Source organism: Lissotriton helveticus, chromosome 10, assembly GCF_964261635.1.
Source record: "Lissotriton helveticus chromosome 10, aLisHel1.1, whole genome shotgun sequence".
Taxonomy (NCBI): domain Eukaryota; kingdom Metazoa; phylum Chordata; class Amphibia; order Caudata; family Salamandridae; genus Lissotriton; species Lissotriton helveticus.
Genome location: NC_136071.1, coordinates 827,457,589 through 827,481,935, shown reverse-complemented (window position 1 = coordinate 827,481,935; position 24,347 = coordinate 827,457,589). Strand labels below are relative to the sequence as shown.

The 24,347-nt window shown below is 44.0% G+C and overlaps 1 protein-coding gene across 1 annotated transcript in view; it reads right to left on the bottom strand.

Moving 5' to 3' along the window:
- Positions 1–807: 807 nt before the first annotated feature.
- Positions 808–24,347, bottom strand: part of PRTFDC1 (phosphoribosyl transferase domain containing 1) — a 167,453-nt gene continuing 143,913 nt past the window's right edge. Inside the window, exons 8-9 of the mRNA XM_078663439.1 lie at positions 4,624–4,700; positions 808–1,772 (exon numbers count right to left, since the gene is read on the bottom strand). Of these exons, the coding sequence (XP_078519565.1) occupies positions 1,725–1,772; positions 4,624–4,700 (125 nt within the window). The 3' untranslated portion in view covers positions 808–1,724. The remainder of the gene's footprint in view (positions 1,773–4,623; positions 4,701–24,347) is intronic.

Below are 24,347 nucleotides of genomic sequence, written 5' to 3'. Positions count from 1 at the left end.
AACTATATACTTGGTTGTGCATTGGCACCTGAAGTAATTACTTGTGTTACTGGAGTATTGATCAGTCACAAAAGGTCTAAATGAGATCTAAATCTGTACACGTATCTTGGCCGCACGCGTACAGAATTATGTGTGGCACACAGATATGTCTAAATGTATGGCATACACATCACTGGTTCATTCGTCATGTGGAATGTCATAGCTGATTTGAGGATATTACATGCTTTGTTTTACATGCATCATTACAAAGAGTAGCCATTGTGTAGACAGGTTTAAAAATCCCCATACGGTTGACAAGCTTTGCATCCTCGGCCCAGCATGAAACAGAGATCTTGACTCAGGTTTTTATGCGGATTCTGTGTTGGATTCCCCAGTTCACCCACTGCATGAAGATCAATCAGGGTTCAAGCAGGCTGGGCCTATCTTCAGAGTGGGGTTATTGAAATCATGATTTTAAAACTAAAGTCAGCAATCGTACTCCTCATGAGCTGTGAGGCTAGTGGGGCTGTCGGACGATCCAGACCTCGTTCCAGACTTCAATAGGTGCACTTCAGCTCCTGTCAGCCTCTTCTGTGTTGTAAGGTCTCCTTCATTGATGGCAGCAGACAGATGCCAGCCAGATTTTGGTTGGACAGTTGCATAGTACCCTGACACCACTACTTGACATTGACTCTGGCACGCAACTCCACCCTCTGAACAATGAAGAGTTGGTGACCTCCTACCAAAGGACAAATCTAATTTGGAGTTTGCTATTTAGCCCGCAAATCTTTATTTTTATTTTTTTTTAATCAAAGATGTACGCTTAAGTCTCGTTCACGCTTTTTTGTATTTTAATTTGTACAACTTCTGGTAAGGAAAATAACATACTTAGAAAAATGCTACATTACAGGACAATATATCTTGGGCATTTTAAATTAGTGCATATTTGTGATAATATCAAAAAGCATGATGAAATATTGCAATATAAACGTGGAAAATTGCACACGACAGTACACCATGTTTAGAAGAGACTACTTGTAGCACAGACTTTAAAAAAAGTTACTTTTACATAAGATAAGTAGCTATTTTGACACGGGTCACAGTAAATTCTAAGACTGTAGACTGAAACATTGTGAAATCATCTGGCTGAATACACCATTTGATTAGAATCGGCTGCCCAGTGAAGACAATCGCTGTCCTCGTATTTTATTGCAATGCCTCCTGGAGCAGACAGGAGCCATAAAATGACACATTTCAAGGCAGAGCCCAGAAATTGCCTCGTAATTCATGATGTATTTGACCTTATTAAAAATAGAATGAAAATAGAGAAAGTTTATCACTATAATAATGTGCACAGAAGTTTACTGTATTCTCTGTCTTTGGCATATCATGGAAGAAAGATACTATCAACAGTACCTTGCTTCTAAACTTCAAATATCACGGAATTACAGAAAACATTTCACAACCTCTCCACCTGGCAGTTTTTTGGGAGGAATCGTTTTTAAAAAAAAAACAAAAACATTGCACGTAGTTTCATGATACCGCAGAAAGTCTGAAGGCAAAAGCCTGTACTTTCCGGTTTGTTGCCGACACTGTCATTTTGTTCCCGTAATCTTAACAGTGAAAATGCTGGATGCGATCACCCATGTAAAAGTAGAGATGTTTTTTTCAGCGAGCCTCTGACAAGATGCTTCCTGGAGCGTATGGGAATCTTCGGTAGTATGCACTTTCCAGGTCACAGAATTTCAGACTTTGTATTTTTCTTTGCCAGTTTCATTGATAATGCATATGTGCTAAAAATGGAAAGCACTAGTGTCAGTGTGGGCAATTATAAACAACCATGTAGCATTTTAAAATGATGCAGTGAATATGAAAAAATACATTATACACTTTAAAATCACCCACATTAAGTCACTGACCACTAGATCAATTTCAACAATGTTTGATATAAAAAAAAAACTACAATCTACCCCACATGGCATAACAGAAACTGGAAGGGTAGCTTTGAACTAAACGTGATGGACCATGACTAATGCAATTTCACGCAATTGAGTTTTCCAACGTACTCTCACCAAACATGTTCTGAAAGGAATATCAGGCAGGTACAGTGAAAATCCCCACATTGTAACTTACGTATGGTCTAATGGGTGTCTCCAAAAGGCAACCTGGATGTGGCCCATTACATTCTCTTAGAGACAGCCTAAAAGGGTTGTAGCCAAAGAAGCATAACTAAGAACCCTATACAGAATTCTTGGCCTATGGATGACAAATTCATAATTAGAGTCATACTGGACAACATATAACCAAAATCAGAATTGTTGAGTACTGAGGCCCCATGTGTTACAGAATCAGTGGAGGACATGAGAGAGTGGCCAGTGGTGGAAGATTATTCAGGCAAAAGGTTGAGAGTGGAGACAAACTAAGAGGATTTGAAAGACTGTAGGGCTTTTGGGAAGGTATTGCTCTATCCACCATAAATAGGCTACTCTGATGATCCTACATCATCTACAACCTCTACATGAAGGGCCACAAGACTACTCACAGACAAAAGTATCAAAGTTCAATAACTTGCCAATCTCATACCACAATTTGAAGGTCTCTTTTGCACCGGACACCCAATGCTTCAAATAGTACCTGCACCTCATTCATGCCTGGATGTCCAAAACCTGCTTGGAGCTTAACCCCACAGAAACAGAACTCCTGCTATCTACCAAGAAAAACAAGCAACAACTAGTCCAAACCTTGCTCAATGACATGAACCAGAATGGATAAGAACCCACACTTTCACCCAATGCCAAGTCAATCAGAGTCACTGACCTTAGTCGCAAGGAACACGTCGCCAAGAAAACCAAGAAGGCCTGGTATCAGCTCACTCTAGTTAATACAGAGAAACCATTCCTCCAGAAAGGCACTTTAGAACTGCAGTTCAAGCCCTCTTTTGCACCCCAATGGCACAATGCCCAGCTCCTTGGCCCTCCAGGGTCTACAATGACCCATTAAGGGTATCCAACACTTTGTATCAAACCATATCAAGAGCCTGAAGAAATATTAGATCAGTCCCTCCAAGATGGAATTTAGCTGGCTCCTCTTGCCACTTGTACCATCTTCAAAACCAACAGCGTGACAAAAGCTAGTAAGACTTGTGCTCTTGGCTACCTGGCTAACAACCTTACCAACTCAGGTGGCTCACGCACACCAGCATCCTGGATACCACTGGACTGAAGATGAAGTGCCACAAAACAAGGCAACAAGCCTTCTTCCATCTATGCAACCAGGTTTTGGAACACCATCCCGTATCCCATCAGTACTGTCACAAATCGGCTCCAATTTATGAAAGAGCTGAAAACACATCCCTTTGAGAATATTACATCATGATCATGCTTAGAAACTAGCTACCCCTCTAATCAATGCTGACTGAATCTTTAACTCCTGGCATGTAATAATAATAATAATAATAAGGGAATTTATAAATCGCCTGGTTACGCACACCGGCGTGTCCCCGCGCTGTAGTGAGTGAGAAATCACAGAACCCCTAACCCAACTTCCAGCACCCAGGAAAAACGTTATTGAAGGAACAAATGTGTTTTGAGCTTCGTCCTGAATCTACTCTACGAGGGTTCCAGACGTAGCTCAAGCGGGAGTTTGTTCCAATTCCTAGCTGCCAGGAGCCGAAAGGATCTGCCACCCATCCGAGCCTTTTTAACTTTAGGGATCACCAACATTTGACCCTGTACCCGCTGCCATTTAGCTAGGTTCACACTATACAAATACAACATCCATACTTACATATTTACATTAGAATCAGTAAAACTCTGCCTGAACATGTTGCAACTAATAAGATACCCTTGTGATACATAACACGTACACCAAATCCCAGGGACTGATATAGTGGTACATTGTTCACAGTATATTCACAATGTTGCACACTGCTCGTGCTGTACGGTTTTATACAATAATTACATTTGTGAAAATAAGTGAGATACTTAAAAGAACATTATTACTAACTTTGTATAAATAAATATGTTTTATCACTTGCAGTTTAGACATCTAAAATCGTATTATAGTTTAAAATATCTAAAAGCCTATTCTAGTTTAAAACAGTTGATACTTTAAGCAAGTCGATTGGCAGCGGTTCACGGTAGAGCCTTAAAATGGGACATTCTTTCCAGTGAAGGCTCAATCCCAAATTGTTGACGTCACAACATTTTTGCCACATCATGCTCGAAGAACACTGTATCCATTGTTCTTTTTCTGTAGACATTCTCTTATTTTAGTTCCTTTACAGTGTTTGCTCGCACTTGAAAGCCGAGCTAGGGTTTTGTTTCCACGTTCACCGTGCCATCACGGTAATATGCGAACAAACGCGATCAGGCCCGGACTGGCTACCGGGCGTTTTGGAATGCTGCTGAGCTGGGGGCTGATTTCGTTCATGGAGACCTGCGAGTGCTGAACGAAATTTGTTTTGCTTTTTGTTTATTTCCACGCACACGCAGGTCTCCATCAACGAAATCGGTCACCACCGCAGTGAAATCAGCCCCCAGTTCTGCAGCATTCCAAAACGCCCGGTAATCAGTCTGGCCCTGAACGCGATCAAGTTTTACTTTTAATGCATGTTAAACACACACCAGAGGAGACGGTACTTACATTGAGATCCCGGAAGTGCTCGTTGTAGTCCAATGCGTAGCCAACTGCAAACAAATTTGGAATTTCGAATCCTGCATCTGAACAGAATACAAACATTATTTGCAAAACTGAGGAACAGAAAATATAAACTACCTAATCTGTGCATGTTCAACAGGAAAATGCTAAACTAAAACTTCCGCGTGCATATTTTCTGGCCTGCGTGATGATGTGCCTATAGGCGCCGTGTTGCTCTTTCATGTTACAGAAGAAGCTACTGTGGGAAGGTGCAGCACGTTTTTTTTTCTACAATACAGTGGTGCATCGCTGAAAGTGATATTTACTCATGACTTTAAACACAATGATTAATCCCAAAATGCCCTCATTGTGTCACATAACATGAAATTAAAAAAACATAAGAAACTCCACTCTGACTCCACATTATGGTATGTTTTGCAATGCAAGATCAGATTGCTCTGTTTAGCCTGTTCATAAAAGAGCAGTAATAAAATAGGCTTGCACATGTAACTACATGTTCGTTTTAAGTACTGGTTAGGAAAATCTGTAAGATGCTGCACCCATTCTAGAACTCTGTCGTGGGTTCTCCTCTTGCACTCACTCCCTGCCCACCTAGAACCCCAAAGGACACATAGGGAGCCCCTCGGTGCTTCTGCAGAACACGGAGGAGGATGAACGTGGGAGGCCCCCCTTCTACATGGCTAGTGTGTTTCCTGAGAGTCAGGAACATTTCAACAAAGCGTTCTGCAAATAGTTGTGTCTTACTCCAGAACTAGGCAAGAATTACTCTACAAATATTCAGACCCAGCTCACAGTGTATTTTCTGTACATTTAGCCTTAAGGCGGACAAGGGTGAGACTTACTTATACTCATGACGTTTCAGGAGTAAGGCATATTTTTGTCAAAGAGAAGCATTTTTCTAAATCAGGTCCAAGATTAAGCCTATCTTACTCCTAAAAATTCACGAGCCACCACCACAAAGGGCCGTGAGAGCGGACTTCCGGCTAAAGCATATTCACTGGCTAATTCCTCTCACTCCGACAATGGAAGAGACCCCCCCCTGGAGCGCAATTAGTACCTCTCAGGTCAGTCTTTTTTCACCTTACATGAGAGCAACCAGGGAGGTTGTAGTTTACCTTGTTGCAGTTGAAATATTGACCTTCACATATATTGTGACCATGATATTGACCATATGATATTGACCATATGTGACCATGATATTGACTTCAAAATCTCGTCACGGTCAGTGCACATTTACTATAATTAACTCTGCTGTGACAATATTGCAGAGTTGCTCTTATTGTCACGATATAAAAGCAGGTTGATATTTAGACGACGATGACGTGGTGCAATACTAAAAAACAGTGAGGGGGGGGGGGGCACTGTCTGTGGGCACCACTCCTCTCACTCCCTTCCCCAGACTGGGGTATCAGTGAGTGGATGGGAATCCCTGAAACACAAAGCGGATGCAAAGGTACTTCACACCACATCTCCTTCCAGAAAGTCCACAGCTGAGCTTGGCACTCGGCCATAAAGCGCCCTCTTGTGGTGGGAAGGCCTTTGTGCTCAGGAAGCTGACATCTCCAGGGAAGGGCCATCTGAATTTTATAGTCACATTTCAACCCATACAATGACTTGGCCTAATGCACATGCGATGTAGTTGTGGAATAAAATAGAACTCTCAAAATTAGGTTTCTAATGATAAGAATTCAGATGTTCGAAAAGCAAAAATAACCGGGTGCATAGCCTGGCAAATAGTTTTTTGTTGTTTTTTTAGACAGATAACAAATTTCTCTGAACACAACAGCCCCTATGAACTATAGATTCTAAGTAGCTTCCATTTCTGATTTTGGCTGGTTAGTGAAGCTCTGCAGGCAGCACAGGTTACCAGAATTACCCAGAAACAATAAACAATAAACTGTAATATGGTACCCACCCTACTGTGGTAGAACAAATACGCTTCCACCACAGATAGGACTCTGCAAATGCTACGCGAGTTGCAAGCTATCCAAAATGTTACGTTTTTACAGAAAATACTGGATCCCCGTCCATCAAAACAATGAAAAACGTACAACAGACACTGCACATCTGATAACAGAAGCAGGAATCCTGCAGCTCAGCTAAGCAAAATACATACCATGCACATCAACACTCCAGATTTAGGCAGAAGAGTTGTGATTTTTTTTAACAACACATTGTTATTTTGTCCTTCTCTCACTTCATCCCCTTTAATGCAAGTGAATCGTGAAATAACATTTCCCCGATTTTCTCCTCTTTAGTTCCCTGTCTTCGGTTTTCCCTAATGTTTGCATAGGAGTTCCCTGGTGAATCAAACAGAATCGTTAAGGTGCATCACAACCCCAGGTGAAGACAAATGATCTAATTATAGAAGGAACCAGGATAGGGTTGTCATCTCTGGCATGAAGGTATAGCAAGACCTGACACGCCCTGGCCTAGGTTTGTCCTTTGGTCTACCTCAGTGCCTTAGGTACCATGAAGTTCAAAACATACACAAGGAGCCTTGGAGTGCTCTTGTGTAGCAGCAGAGGATATTCTTTGGCAGTATACCAGTGATGATGAAAGTGTGAGACTCGGATGCCTACATGGTCAGTAGACAGCTTGGTAGGCAAGAACATAGCAACCTTCTGTATTTAAGTGCAACCTGTTTTAAGATCGCCTCAGTGAAAGAATTGGAGGGCTTTGAATTTAGTTTTTGAAAACCCTCTTGCTACTCCAGGGCTTATACACACACACACTGAAAAAGTAGTAACTCAAAGCGGTTGAGATGCAGGTTAACAAAAGGTTGGAAATGCTCTGTCTTGAAAGGCATCCATATTTAAAAAATCACTAATTGAGAGCAGTTAGTGATACGGTGTTATGTTTAAATGGGAATTCACAAACTTTGTCTTGTACGTCTCTATTAAGAAAGGTACATTTGAGTACACTTTATGTCTCCAGCTTCTTCCTTTAGGAGAGACTTTACTATCCATGACACTATCCTTCTTTCTCTGCTTGTGCCTAATGCGGTCCAAAAGAGCAAAGGCATTTGAGAGAGACCATTTGTACTCTTTTCGGACTTTAGGGGTACCACGATCTTGGCATGAGGAACTGTTTGGGAGCACCAAACCTTTAGGCCGATTAATGCCAGAGACCTCTTTCATGCTCTCTGTGCCTCCACAGTTATAGAACGGTCTACAAATTCTTGCCAGTGATCATCTAGTAGTCTTCTACATATTCCCTTATATTTCTCTAGGCGTATGGCAGGGCCCTCTGCTAGCAACCAGTTTTCCACCATATGGCCACTGTATCATCCAAGACATTGAAAGATAAAATCAACGGTGTCATGGTACAGCTTTACACATATTTCCCCTTTCCAGGAGGTGATTTCTTAGAGCCTGCTATGTGCAAGAAGACTCACAATTCTTTCTTGGTAAGAGTGACTAAATTCTGGAACAGCCTACCCATTACGATCAAAAATAGTCCGAACCTCATCATGTTCAGGAAATCTTTAAAAACCTGGTTCTTCCAAACAGGTATTTAATACACATGCATTTGCTTTGACGTCGATCCTTGGTGTCAGCGCCAAGACGCCCCCGGGCATTCGTTGCGCTTTATAAGTTTTAAAATCAAATCAAATCAATCAATCAAATCAAACAGTTAAACAAGCGCTACTACGTCAGACAGAGGGCGTCCTCTATCCGCTGGTTATCTGCGGACAGATAATTCCCAGTGATCATGCATCACCTGAGTAGTGAACCAGTCTGTGAAGAAGTGGCAAACAGCGCATTTAGGAGGCTGTCTGGAGGGGCCATTTTGTTAGCCGACAGGTCACTGCAGTACTAAGGAGTTTCTATGGAACCAGGAGGCTAATCACTGAAGAAGGTGATACAGGAATTCAGAAACTGAGTCTGTCAGTCTGAGTGGTTTACTACAAAAAACTGAGAGGAAGGAGGAGCAACAGGTTCAGTCATCTCTCAATCATTGCACCTAAAATTTCCAATATGGTTGTTGCAAGCTTCAACAGAGAGATGAATTAGATTGGCTGGGAATGGGCATCACACGGCAGCTGTATTTTAAACCTAGGTCGATGGCCAGTCAATAGCATCAAGCCACGTGTGCCTCGCTCAGGTCCTGACAGCATCTTTTATTTTAGGTTGAATACTACCAGACAGCTGTGCTGTCTTGTTTGCTAGCGACTGTGTGCATTCCGAAAGCTTCCGTGGAAATGTAGTCCGCCCATTGCCAACCACTGGGTTTGTAACTCACATTTGCTTGCTTTCTATTTGCTGGCTTTATTTGATTTGGGCTGTTCAGCTTGAGTTCTTCTATCCAGTGGAGCATTGCTTGTTTATTGTATCCATCCGAGTGCTCGTTTTCTGTAAACAGGCCTTTAAATCAATCTTGTTACATTTGCCGTGCATTCACAGACAAAGGTAAAAAAACAGGCTCTGTTTTACGAGGGAGCATGGTGTTTACTTTTCTTTCTCAGACTTCAAAGTGAGAGATTTTTTTTGATAATCTTCCTGTGAAATGAAAGGTTTTTTTGTAGCACACAACAAAAGTGAACTGTGCTGATACATCAGAATTAGGAAAGTAGAAATTAAGTTATTTTTTTATGATTAAGTGAGGTGGAAACAAATATTTGAATATGGTTAAAACACATCAATACACTAACTGATGATTTTTCCACACTTTATCGTTTGTGCGCAATAAAACTGTATGTCAGTGCAAATGTAAGGAAAATGCTACTTACCAGTATGCATCTGTTCTTGGCATGTAGAGCTGCAGAGTTGTACACTATGCATAGATCGCCACCTAGTGTTGGGCCCAGATGTTTGCAGTTTGTTGTTGTCCTGAAAAGTTCTTTGGAAGTCACGAGATAGGTGACTGCTCCTTAGGACCACATTGCGCATGGGGATCGGCTCCATCCCCAGATTGTTTTTCGCCATTAGGGAAATGATGGAGCTTTGCAAGTACAGGAAGGATGCCCGTGTAATTTGTATCTAATTAAGATAATGCTGGAACAGACAAGGGTAGCCGGGGAGGCGGGTGGGCGTGTACAACTCTGCAGCTCTACATGCCAAGAACAGATGCATACTGGTAAGTAGCATTTTCCGTTCGAGGCATATGAGCTGCAGATTGTACACTATGCATAGATTATATAGCAGTACTCACTCTCAGCGGCGACCACCCCTATCTGTTGCAGTAGTTTGGAATAATGTTTTGAGAACAGCCTGGCCCACATTAGCTTGTTGTTTTGTTTGCACATCTACACAATAGTGTTTTGTGAATGTGTGCGGTGTAGCCCATGTGGCTGCTCTGCAGATGTCGTCTAGGGGAATGTTCCCTAAAAATGCCATTGAAGCCCCTATCTTTCTGGTAGAGTGGGCTTTAGGAGGAACAGATAGCGTATGTTTAGCTTTGTGGTTGCAAATCTGAAGCATTTTACAATCCATCTAGCTATTCCAGATTTTGAACTGGGATTGCCCTTGTGTGGTGGTGAGAAAGACACAAAAAGTTGTTTTGACTTACGAAAGGGTTGTGTTCTTTCTATGTAGTATAGCAACACTCTTTTGACATCTAAAGTGTGAAGAGCTCTTTCTGCTACTGACTGTGGTTGCGAGAAGAAAACGGGCAGTTCCACAGATTGATTGAGATGGAATGGAGAAGTGACTTTAGGCAGGAATTTTGGATTGGTACGCAGAACAACCTTATTTTGATGCATTTGCAAAAAGGGTTCTTGAATGGTTAGTGCTCGTAGTTCACTAACTCTGCGTAGGGAGGTAGTAGCTACTAGGAACGCAACCTTCCAGGTTAAAAACTGTAATTCACATTTGTGCAGGGGTTCGAAGGGAGGCCCCATTAGCCGTGTGAGAACGACGTTTAAATTCCATACAGGTGAAGGTGGTACTCTGGGAGGAATTATTCTTTTAAGGCCTTCCATAAAGGCTTTAATGGCAGGCACTCTGAACAGAGATAGATGTTGTCTGTTTTGCAGATATGCTGCTATTGCAGCAAGATGTAGTCTAATAGACGTATAGGCTAAGTTACATCTTTGAAGATGCAGTAAGTAACCTATGATGTGTTGAATAGCCACACCTAAGGGATTAATGTCGTTGTTATGACAATAGATTACAAATCGTTTCCACTTGGCTGCATAACATGCCCTAGTGGTAGGACGTCTAGCTTCTTTAATGACATTCATGCAGTCTGGAGGAAGGTTCAGATATCCAAATTCTAGGACTTCAGGAGCCAGAACGCAAAGTTGAGCTGAGCTGGGTCCGGGTGTCTGATCTCTCCACGGTTCTGTGTTGAGAGGTGTGGAGACAGGTACAGTTTTTGGTGTGGTAACACAGACAGTTGTAGCAGTGTGGGTGTACCATGGTTGTCTGGCCCACATTGGAGCAACTAGGATGAGGGTCAGAGAATGCTGCTGTAGTTTGCGTACTACTAGTTGCATGAGTGGTAGAGGTGGAAAAGCGTACGCAAATCTGTTTGACCAATTCATCCATATCACATTGCCTTTGGATAGTGGGTGTGGATATCTGGCGGCGAAGCTTGGGCATTTTGCGTTTTCGTGGGTGGCAAAGAGGTCTATCTGAGGTTCTCCCCACATCTGAAAGAATGGCTGAAGAACTTGCGTATGAAGTTCCCACTCGTGGGTCTGTTGTGTTTGACAACTTAACAGATCCGCTATAGTATTTTGTACTCCTGGGACATGTTGGGCTAAAAGGAATATGTTCTGAGGTATGGCCCACATCCATATTTCTTGTGCTAGTTGAGATAGTTGCAGGGAGTGGGTGCCTCCTTGCTTCTGTAGTAATACATTGCTGTCATGTTGTCCGTGCGGACTAACACAGCTCTGTTTGCTATTTGCTTCTGGAAAGCTTTTAGTGCCAGGAATACTGCTAGTAACTCCAGATGATTGATGTGGAGTAACTTTTGTTGCGGTGTCCACCTGCCTTGCATGGTGTGTTGCAGTAGGTAGGGCGATGCGTCCGCAGTCAGGATTATTTGGGGAACTGGCTCTAGGAACGGTCGTCCCTTGGAAAGATTCTTGGTGTTCCACCACTGCAGACCGATGAGTTCGACCGCCTACCAACACTAGGTCTGTTAAGTGACCGTGAGCCTGGTTCCATTGACATGATAGGCACTCTTGTAGCGGACGCATTTGAAGTCTTGCATGGGGCACTATGAAGATGCAAGAGGCTATCATCCCTATGAGTTGCATGAACACTCGTGCTGGGAGGGAGTATTTGCTAGGAGAGTTTGCATGCTGGCTATCCTTGCAGGGGTGGGATAAGCTAGGGCTGTTGAGGTGTTTACTGTGGCACCTAGGTACTGTTGTACTTTGGATGGCTGTAGATGAGACTTGGTGTGATTTATTGTGAACCCCAAGTCGTGGAGCAGGTGGATGGTGGTATGAGTGTGTTTTACGCATTGATTGTGTGAGCTGGCTTTTATGAGCCAGTCGTCGAGGTACGGGAAGACATGGATGTGCTGTCTTCGTAGATGCGCTGCCACCACTGCCAAGCACTTGGTGAAGACCCTTGGTGCTGTTGTGACTCCCAATGGGAGTACTTTGAACTGGTAGTGCTGCCCGTCTATTACAAACCTGAGATACTTCCTGTGAGCTTTGGGAATGAGAATGTGGAAGTGTGCGTCCTTGAGGTCTAGAGTAGCCAGGAAGTCGTTTTGTGACAAGAGAGGAAGGACTTGCTGGAGTGTGACCATGTGAAAATGATCTGACTGTATATATATATGTTTAGCGGTCTGAGATCTAGAATAGGCCTTAGAGAGCCGTCCTTCTTTGGGATTAGAAAATATAGCGAGTAAACCCCTTTGTTTTGCTGGTGCAGAGGAACTAGTTCTATTGCACTTTTTTCTAGCAGAGATACCACTTCTTGCTTTAACAGTGACAGATGCTCTTGTGACATTGGACGCTGTTTGGGTGGTATGTTTGGGGGGGGTAGATGTTAATTCTAGACAGTAACCTGAGTGAATAATTTGTTGCACCCACCTGTCTGATGTGATGTTGATCCATGCAGGCAGGAACTGTAGGGAGAGTTCCCCCCACAGGAGTGGAATGTTGGGGGGAAGGGGAGGAAAGTCATTGGGTAGGGGTGGAGGCAGAGCGGGAGATGTTGTTTTTGCCTCTGCCCTTGTTGTTGTTACCCCTGTAACCCCCTCTCTGGTAGCCCTTGGTAAATGTGGATTGGCCAGGGGTCTTGTGGGAAGAGGAGGGACTTTCTGAGGAGTAGCCTCTTGTGTTGCCTCTGTACGATGAGCGACAAAAAGAACGCCTGGGAGCTTGCTGCTGGAAGGCCCCCATCGATTTTGCAGTGTCGGTGTCTTTCTTCATTCTTTCCAAAGACACGTCAACATTTGGGCCAAATAAATGTGTTTCATCAAATGGCTGATTAAGTATAGAGTTTTGCACCTCAGGTTTAAAACCTGAAATACGTAGCCAGGCATGTCTGCGTAGTAAAGTGCTGGTATTGATTGCCCTTGAGGCAGTATCTGCAGCGTCTAGGGCACAACGGATGGAAGTATTAGTGATATTTTTACCTTCCTGTATAAGTTCATTAGCCCTGTTTTCGTATTTGTCTGGTAGGTGCTGCATTAGGGACTCTAGTTCGTCGTAATGTGCCCTGTTATATCTTGCCAGCTAGGCTTGAGTGTTGCCATTGCGCCAGATGTTAGCTGCTTGTGCCGCAGTTCTCTTGCCAGAAGCGTCAAGGAGTTTAGATTCTTTGTCTGGAGGTGAGGCTTCACCTGTTGTTTGGGAATTAGCACGTTTACGTGCATTGAATACCACTAAAGAATCTAATTGTGCCGGGCCTTTAATATAAGCTGGGTGTGCAGGAGCAGCTTTATATTTTTTCTTAATGCGGGGATTGAGGACCCTAGCTCTAAAGGGGTCTTTAAAGACCTCTGTTGCGTGCTTGATGACGCCCTTAAGCATTGGTAAGATGGCCGTAGACCTTTGTGTTTTGTCAAAAGTGTCTAATAGGAAGTCTTCCTCCACTGCATCAGTGTGTAAGTCCACCCCATGATATTGTGCAGCTCTCTGGACTAGCAGGCTAAAACCTATGTTGTCCTCTGGTGGGGAAGGTCTGGAAGGATAGACATCATCCTGTGGGACTTAAGGCACATCAGGGGTGTTGTAATCATCCCATGGATCAGGTGACTGAGGGGGACTATTAGTGTGTGGTGGGTAATGTGCACCCCCACCTTCATAATCAGAGTCTGTGTGTACATCATCGTCTGGGTTAGGAGATGGTCTCGGTGAATGCTGTGGTGGAGGAGGTTTATGAGTAGGAACAGTATGGGGAGGTGGAGGAGAGGGGACCCTTAATGGAGAGGTTGCAATGTCTCTCTTCTTTGCAGGGGGAGGAGGTGCTGGCGCCTCAAGTGGTCTTTTCTTGGAGCTGAGAGTCAATTGTCGAGTTTTGGGATCCTTTACAAGGGTTTTTTGTTGTGGATCCGGTGTAAAAAGCTCCTGTGAGCCTGATAAATCCTTTGGCGTCTACATTTTCGGCTCCGTAGGTTTTTTAGGCATCGAGTCGGCAGTTGGCTTAGGAGTGTGCCCTTTTGAAGTTTGTTTTATGGCAACCTGTTTTTTCGGTTCCGAGGGTTTTTTCGGCTCCGATGCGTGTGAGTCTGGAGCTTTGGTTGATTTTTTACTCGGCTCCGAGTGCGGTTTCGACGAACCGCTGTCAGTCTTCGGCACCGTATGCTTGGGTGTCGAAGCAACGGTCGAGGTGGAAGAGGAAGATGGCTTTTTCTTCGGTGTCGGTACTGGGTCGGCACAGGAAGTAGGCTGGCTCGAGCCCGAGCCGCCTGAAGGCTTTATGGTCTTCTTTGCCGGGCCCGAAGGCAGGGCGTTAGAAGCAGTCTCTCGGTGTGCACCCGAGCCCGAAGGCGAGGGTGTGACCGAAGCCTTTTTAGATGGTGTCGAGGAAGGGGTGGGGGTCGACGGTCTTACTTACGACCCGTTGAGCTGGCGTGACCTCCTCGACGTCGGAGTCTTCGGCATCTGATGATCGATACTCTCTTCGGCGTGCCGGTGTTCTGGCACGTCGACGCCCTCTTCGAAGATGTCGTCGGGAATCGGAGCTGACGAGCGAGCCATAGTTCTTCGAGCTCGTCGGTCCCGAATCGACTTCTTGGAGCAGAATAAGGCACACGCCGAACAGTCTTTGGCCTCGTGCTCCGGTGAAAGGCACAGGTTTCACACCTCATGTAGGTCGGTGTGGGGAAAATAAACCCACATTGAGGACACTTGTTGAATTGCATCCTTTCCATGAGCCAGAAAGTGAGGCCTAGGTAGGCCCGAAGGCCTTCGTCGACGACCGGAATCGAAGACTTCGAAGTCAGTTGAGAATCGCGTGGTAGATCGCGATCGAGACAATACCGTCGAACTGGGTGAGGATTGCGCGCCAAAGGAAATTTGGTTCCAAACCGGAGCGCAGGAGATACATCCGAGCCCGATGGCAGAAAAAAACAATCTGGGGATGGAGCCGATGCCCATGCGCAATGTGGTCCTAAGGAGGAGTCACCTATCTCGTGACTACCAAAGAACTTTTCAGGACAACAACAAACTGCAAACATCCGGGCCCTACACTAGGTGGCGATCTATGCACAGTGTACAATCTGCAGCTCATATGCCTCGAACATGTATTTTCAATTGAAAATGTGCTATCTGTAATGGCAATGGCCAACCGCACCCTGCATACTCCATAGTATGCCACTCTACTTTACACCACTACACAACACTTTACTCCGCTCTATGCCTCTCTTTACTTAACACCATGCCACTCCACTCTACAACACTCCACTTTACAAAATCTCACTCTGTTCTTGTACACTCCACGTAACTCCTCAACATGGCACTCCACGTGAAGACCCACACCTCTCCGCTCTGCACTGCGCCACTCGATCCTCCTCGATCATTCTAACACCCCTCCACTCTACACCCACTCTACCCCACTCCACTTCACTACAATCTATCCCAACCTACGCCACTCCAGTCCACCAATTCCACTCTGCTCCATTCCAATCTACCCCACTCAATCTAACCCATCTACCCCACTCTACTCCATCCCAATCAACCCCACCCCACTCCAATCTATCAAACCCCCAATCTACCACACTCTACTCAATCCCAATTAACCCCAAACCAATCTAATCCACTCAACCCCTTTCAATTTAACCCACTCTGCTCCAATCTACCCCACTTCACTCTGCCCCAATCCACCACAATCCAAACTACACTACTCCAGCCTACCCACTCCACTCCAGTCTACCCCACTCCATCCAATCTACCCCACTCCACTCTACCCAATCTACTCCACGCCAATCTACCCCACTTTACTCCAATCTACACCACCCCACCCCAATCTAAACCACACTGCTCCATCTACTTCACTCCACTCTACTCAAATCGACCCCAGCCTAACCCACTCCACTCCAGTCTACCCTACTCAACCTACAACAGTCCACTCTACCCCACTCAAATCTACCCCATTTCATTCCTCAAGTGAAGTAGGAGTCCACTGGTGTGCCCTAATATGAGGCCCTACAGTGCCTCCATGCTCCAACAGAAATTGTTCGGCACACACATTTGTTTGCTGCCCAATTTTCAATCTAACCCACTCCACTCCAGTCTACCCTACTCTCACACTCCAATCCACCCAATTCAATCTACCCCACCCCACTTAAATCTACCCCATGCAACTTCAATCTACTCCAATATACCCCACTCCAATCAAAGCCACTATACCCCACTCCAATCTACCCCATTATTCTTCACTACAATCTACCACACTCCAATCTATGCCACTCTCATCTACACCCCTCAACTCAGATAGACCTCAATCTACCCCACTACATTCCAATCTACCATACTCAAACCACCCAATCTACAGCACTCCACTCCAATCATCTACCCCACTCCACTCCAATGTAGCCCAATTCATTCCAATCCAACCCAATCCGCTCTAATATAACATACTCCACTTAAATCTACCCCAATCCACCCTACTCCACTCCAATTCACCCCAATGTACGCCACTGCACTCCAATCTAACCCACTCTACTCCAATCTACCCCACTCCACCCTAATACAATCTCCCCAAGCAACTCCATTCTACCCCACTCTACCGCATTCCAATCTACCCAACTCCACCCACCCCAATAACTTTTAGTCATGCTGAAGAGCAACCACACTGGTGTACAACATGGCTAAAACACATTGCCAAGGCCAATCAGTCTTGCATAGGCTAGACCGATTGGCTCTACCAATGCTTGTTTTGCATACTTAGGGTAATTGGTGCACAATATCACAAAAAGTTATCTGCAGATTCTGTGGAAGGACCTTTCTATGTTTATATGGCAAATGATCAGATATTAATTCTAGCGAGGTGGCATGACTGGTTGTTCGGAAGACTGGGATTTCCAATGTTATTCACTTTGCAAGAACTAAGAGCGCCTTGGAATCTATTAAAAAGAGTGGAGTCACTTTGCATTCTGCAAATGAGAAAAACATTTCTAGGTCTCTGTCCGTGACTAAAGGTTTGTACATACGCTCTGCTGTACAGCCACAATGTTATGAAATTCCAAGGAAGCATGCATTCCTGTTCGTATCGAAATAAAGTTGCAAATATCTACTTATGGGTTTATACTGTAACTATGGCCTAACCAAACCCAGGACATGCAGGGAGTCAGTTTTTAGAGACATAATCATTTGAGTAGAGTGGTTTTTGGCACAAAAAGGAGCACAAGACTAAGGGAAGATGCTGAAAAACATTAGCAAATGAAAGATGCAGTAAAATAAAAATGCATGGGGGTTCTACCAGTCACAGAAAAGCTGCACAATGTCAACAATGTCCTGAGAAATTGAATTGAGAAAAATAACTGCATATGCAATAGACCAGAACAAAAAACGATATTAGCCCAAGAAGGCTAAATGCATTCAACCACAATTTATGTTGTCCTCATAATAAGGTTTTAGGCGTTTAGCAAATGTCGTCCTTCTTTTTTAAGAGACTTAACACATTCTTTTGTGTTCTTGTACTGAATGAGTATATCGGACCTGGCCAGATATCCTTTTCACAAAGATTTTACTTCATCACACGAACATCCACCACAATGCGATTCGGCCACAATATTGGCCTTGCTCACATACAGGCAGCGCCATTGCGTGTACATTTAAATAATGTCATATGAGTCATCGTCATAGAGGAAAGCCTCCATGCCTTAGTAACATTTTTTTTCAGTCAAAGTTATTCGCATTGCTGCCAGCTATGTTATCAATCTCAATCTGTCAAATTCATGATATATTTCATTGCCAATCAGGATTATGTGTGCACAAAGAGTCATAATATATTTCATATACAAATTGCATTTTTGCGCCTAACACTCCAACCTGCTGTTCCACATTTGGACGCAGTCCAATATTATTGCATTTCCTTAAACTGGCGCTATTCACCGGATTGGTTCTTTACACTGGCCGGAGTTAGAAAAATTCAATAGAAGCTATGGAATTAGGCCCATGTGGGCGAATGCCTCGCTTACCAACAAAATTAACCAATAACCACGCACAGCTCCAGTTATAAACAAAGTACAAATAGGTACACAAAAAATTGATTTCAATGGTGAAGTGGGCATGTACATGATACTATACATAATTCAATAATATGCATCTCATCATCCCAACGTCTACCTATTGCAACGTAAAGTAATGAGTTAAAGAAAATTTATAACAAACCCTGTAAATATTTAATGTCTTTGCCTTTTCTGATCATGTCACAAATCTCCACCAAATGTGTCTAAGAAAACTAAAGGAAGTAGACGTTAACTCCACTATAAAAAAGTATACAATTCTTCCCCTAAATTCAACCCATTAGGTGCTTTGGTAACCACTGACAATGTACCTAGATTCCGTTTGCCTGCGTAATCGTTCCCGATTGCCCGCACTCAAGTTTTTGGGTATGCGTCAATCACAAAATATTTAAGACATTGGATGTCATTGTTATGGTATTCCATTATGTGGCGAGAAAATATATATATATTTTATAACTTGGGTGCCACTTGAATCTTCACACAATTTCCCCCCCAAAAATTGTTCTTCTACCCCTGCTCCTTCCTAAAATGTTTAGGGATTATATGTCAAGAGGGGGCTCATGAAAAGGGCTGGGCCCTAAATGTGTTATCCTCATTCATTTTTCCATATAAAAATTAGATACAGCTACAGCCCAAATGGCTGAGCAGAATTACACCAGATTTATGAGGAAGCTAGAAGCTAGATCTTGGTCCAGAAATCGTGTTTTTTTTTCTATTTGGTGTAAAGCCGTACAGTAGTTTTTCCGTAATTAAGGCTCAAAAACGTAGAAAATGTCATGCTGTGGAGGATCTGCGAAGCTGACGGTGCTAGCGATAAGATCTGATTGGATACCACTGTATCAACAAAGATATGAGGGTAGCTATTTAGAAATCATGATTCAGTCCCTTGTCCTGAAAATAAGGTAAAAAAAAAAACATATAAGGGGGCAGGGTAGGGATACCCTGCCCTCCTACGCCTTGTGGGGGAGGGACCCAGAAACAGTAATTTGACTGTTTTTAAAAAGGGTGGGGTCTCATGCATTAATTCCCCCAACCGGGGTGGGCAAGGGCTGGGGCAGCTCAATGTATGTTTTTGGGGAGGAGAGCATGCAGGCACCTCCCATAGCCTTTCGGGACCTCATTCCCCAGGGCAAATGTGTAAATAGGGGGGGGGGGGGATACATGGCCCACCTCCCCAAGCTACTGTATAGCCCCAAGGGACCCCATCCTCTGGGGATGGCTCTGCTGTGGTGCCTGGATATGTAAACATGGGGAGGGGGCATGCTGCTCCTCTCCCTGAGCCTTCATCAGGGCCCCGGAACCGCATCCCTGCGGTCAACATTCAATCCCAACCCCCAGGGTTAACATTCAAATTGAGGGAAGGAGTGTGTGGGGCCCCATCCCGAGCCACCTCATGGCACAAGGGACCCCATCCCCCAACCGCCTCTGTTGCAGAGTCCCAGGGAATCCAACCCCTGGGACACCGTAGATTCCCTACCCACACATACGTTTCTCCCTGCCCGACACACTTGTAAGTAGGGAAATACTGCTCTTGTGGAGAGGGAGCAATGACGGCTGAAAGGATGCAGCCTGGGCAGATGGAGGGGGCCTTGGGGCTTGCACACTCGCCATGCCTCATTTATTACATTGGTCATGACATGTTCCAAGACATCATTGAGAACATCACAGCAAGATCTGGCTTGCCATTAATGACAGCACTACCTGGAAGGGCGCAAGTTACAGTAACTTGAGATAACTATAACTGGTGAATTCATAGATAGATAGATAGATAGATAGATGTGTAAACCGAGAAATTCACATTGGCTTTGGATTACCAGAGCTAAGGTTCAATGCTAAATCATTAGGAAGACGTGACTTGGGATTTTAAATGCCACAAAAATGATTCAGCCCTTCACTCCTGATGCAGCACACTCCACAACTGCACAGAAAACACTAATGCTGGATAGCAAAAGCCCAGCATCATCAGCATCAACATGCAGCGATTCCTGCGCTTCACTCACTGTACAGAGGAAGAGAGGCTGTCACCCTTATAAGGAGTATCGTGAACCTGGGGGAAAAAACTCTCATATTCGAAACAGAATTACAGAAACCAGCATGAGTGTGGTGGACTGCCGCACGAAACTGTGATAGTGTTAGGAGCACAATGGCCGGTTGAGTACCAATGACAGGCGAGGAACCCAGGTTTTTCATTCCGCTGTCTGTAAACCAGCAACTAGACTGCATGGACTTTTTACCTCCCTCACGTGTCTCTAGTTAACACCTACTAAGCTTGAATGGGATTTGCGGGCAAAATCGTGGGTGCCTAATCACAGAAAATGTGCATTTACACCTGTAAATGGATTTACTTGGCTAGTAAAATCATGCGCATCAGTGGAGGCGTTTTAGGGCATGGGCAAAGTGTGCCCTGCCCCAGTCTTTCTTTTAGGTGGGGGCTGATAGAACCAGCTCTTTTCTGCAGAGTATCTCTCCCCATGGCCTGAATAATTCTTAAACAGGTTGTTTTAGATACCGTTTTCCTTTAATTAATTTTTTTATGTGGGTGATGTGTGGGAGTCTATTACAGACATTTTGCAGAGAAATTGGTTTAACTTTCATGCAAAGTCCATTAAAAAAGTTTCTTTTAGCTCAAATCAGGATCTCATATATGAGAAATGGGAGGATGTCACAGAGATTATTTGTACTAATATTAGTGAGCTGCTGCTCTGTTAAAATATTGAAAACACAAATCGCTGCCCCATAATATTAGATGTAAACATTTAGAATTTGGACCAGTGGGCCTGTGAACGGTCTGTGACGTAGCCAAAGAGGGCATGAAAGAACTGAAACAGGATCATAAATGCAAGCCTGTAAGGAAAAGGGGTCCCCAAAATACGTTTGGGCCTTCATAATCCTTAACTTGTCCCTGCCCGTATGGTGTTACTTTACATTAGATCTGTTCATACAGGTGAGCGGACTGGGGCCATTCCAGCTCAGGGATGCCGGCTAAGTATGTTAAAGCAGAAAAACCTGTGAGCTTGTGGGTATCCACAAAATTCTGTAAGCACCTTCCCATCAAAGATACAGTGGGACATTACACATGTCAAGGGCAGCCGTAAATAGCCATCACGGTGGGAAATGGGACGAGAACTTGTGCAAAACGTGGGGGGTGCATACATGAAGGTTTTTTTTTCTCCAGCTTGAAAAATATTCCCATGGAGAAACAAAAGACAAAGTTAGTAAATGCATACCCGTTTGTGCATTGCAGTTGCATGCCTAAATGTACACTGTGAATTTTTTTGTAAATGTTTACAGAAGGGAGAACATTCTTCAGAATTCTATACAGAAGTCTGCTCCGATCAAAGCCAACTAGAGTAAACATTAGCCTTTTTTGTGACTCTAACCCCCATTGACTAGTGAAACAGGGAAATGGTTACGTCTACAAAAGAAAACTGGTACACATAGGCTAGACTGCAGGAGACCAGGACCTGGGGCACGCTCTGGTTTCACGTAAAACGGCCATCTCATTTCAGGTATGTTTCCAGTGCACTGTATATTCCCTGGTGTATGTTTAGAGGTCTGCCAGAGAGTAAATTATAGATTTAACACCACCTGACCGTCTTTGTAAGAGATCAAAAGAGCGAGATTTCTGATCTTAAGAGCCTACTCTCACCTGGGAATTAAAGGCTAATTACTGGATTAAGGTTACAAAGTTGGAGCCACAGTTTAGTGGTTTCGTCACCGCAAACATGTAATGCCAGTTTGTCATAGCAGACAGAAAGACCTTCTGTTCTGTTGTTGCATGGCTCCAGTGCACAGCTCCACAACCAGTGGCAATTTGTATAGCAATGTAACCAGAATATAACCTTTTGCAACGCAAAAACAAAATCTTTAATATACATATTTGAACCTTTTTTTCTCTTTCACGCACAAAACCCATCTTTGGGGACGAGTAAACTTAATCCTGACAGCAAAACTACCAGCTTTGCAAGACTCCGCCTGTTTCCCAATTTACCATTTCACACAGCCCCTGACCCAAGTAAACATACCATGTTCTACTCACTGGGACCATAATGTATTAATATGTCCTTCTCAATTCACATTCTACAGCTTTACTAACAAACAATATACTTATTTTTCTTAGATTTTCACTCAGATGTATTATTACATTGCAATGAAACCTGGACTTCAGCAAATCCTATTATTTGAAATTACATAGTAGTATGTTGTGCATGGCACAGAAAACTATTTAATCAAAAAGGCATTTTATTTCTGGGCAAATGCATATATTTAAATTTTATTAAAATATTATGCTGCTTTGTAAAGACAATCTGACACAAAACAAGCTTCATTCAGTTCCTCAATAATATCACACAGAGTGCAATGCAAGCCATGTGCCTTAGATGTTCATTAAACTCTGGGAGGTGTGAATTGTGAAAGGGAAGGTAGACGTTCAATCTGTCTTCCAATGGGAAAACCCGTCCACAGTTACAAAAACGCTAAAAGATGTGCTTGTCCTAGAAAAATAGTCCATCTGGGTCTTTGTTGTCATACTCTTACATAGCATTTGTATACACAACTGTGGAACCAGGCCTTTGCTAGGTGAAGATGTTACAAAAAGAACTATTGATGGACAGAATGCAGAACAATGTCATACATTCACCCCAGTACAGAGACCTGGGCCTAAATCCATCGTTTTTTTGCCCACCATGCCATTCCAGTGCCCTGTGCCTCACGGGAACAGTCCAGCCCGAAGTGCCAAGCCAGGTCCTCCCTGGACTGGAAACAAGCATCCAAGGACCAGTTTCGGGGTTCACCCCTCTTCAGCCAGGATCGCTTGATTCCAGTGGCATGGAGAGCATGGGATTCAGGTCTGAGCATACCCGTCCCACTCGGGTGACAAATGCAAAAAGAACTGGGGGTGAGTGCTTGCAATGTTTAACACTCCGTCCATCATCCCCTTTGGTTTTGCTTTGTCTGAATGGAATAAACATGGAGAATAAAGACTAATGTACAAACTAAGTCAAACAGATGCGTTTGAGTAAGTGTCTTCGGTCAATGGTCCGGCCAATCACAGACTTTAGGGGCCATATTTTACAAACTGGCACCCTGTGGCGAGAGACAGTGCCAAAGACCGGCCACTCTCGTCCTAGGTGTCTGAAAGAAGCAGACTTTAAAAAAAATCTGATTAGAGAGTCTCTTGGGGTTCTGGAGCATACCAAGAAGATTGCTGGTACCTGCTTCGGACTTCTCCAGGGTCTGAGGCCCATGCTGGGTTTCTTCGACCCACCTACCCATCAGTTGATAGTCCAGGCAACTATTCTGACCAGATTAGACTATGCTAACTCACTCATGTTAGGCGCCAATAAGGCGGAAGTGAATCACCTTCAGCGAGTCCAGAACGCAGCCGCAGAGTCCTGCTGAGGCTCTCCAGAACCTGCTCTACGACGGGTGCATTGCAGCACCTACATTGGCTACCCATGACTAAAAGGATCCAATTCAAAGCACTATGCCCGACCTTCAAAATACTAAAGCTTTCCTCACCTGAGATTTTGTCAAATGTGTTGGTCCCCTATCTACCCACACGCCAGCTTTGCTCTTCTGATCAGTTTCTGGCTACGGTCCCCTGAGTGAAACGCCTCAGAGTGTGGGGGGGGGGTCCTTTTGGTATCTTACCACCAAACTGTGTAACTCTCTCCCTGTCCAGATTCGCCAGCTAGATCGCCTGTTACCCTTCCAATAAGGCCATCAAAACCTACTTATTCCCAACAGTCTAGCCCTAGCTCTATACTGATACTGCTGCAAGCACCGGGACGCTTCTTCGCTGAGGCAGCTGCGCGCTATACAAAATTACCAAATAATAATAATAATAAGACATCTGTAGTCTGATGTGTTTATTTTGTAGGTTGTTTGCCATGCGGCATGAACTGCCCTATACATGAGGCAGAAAGATCTGAAGGGGTCTCTGGAGGCAGTGAGGGTTGTGTTTTTGAAAAACAGGATCTCTTTAGCACAGCCATATGGCCAGCCAAGCTCCAGCATTTTGAAGGTTCACCATTTTTTTTCCTTGACATCTTCTCATACAAAATGTTTGCAACGTCCAAGAGCCTACTAAGCACCTGATGGAA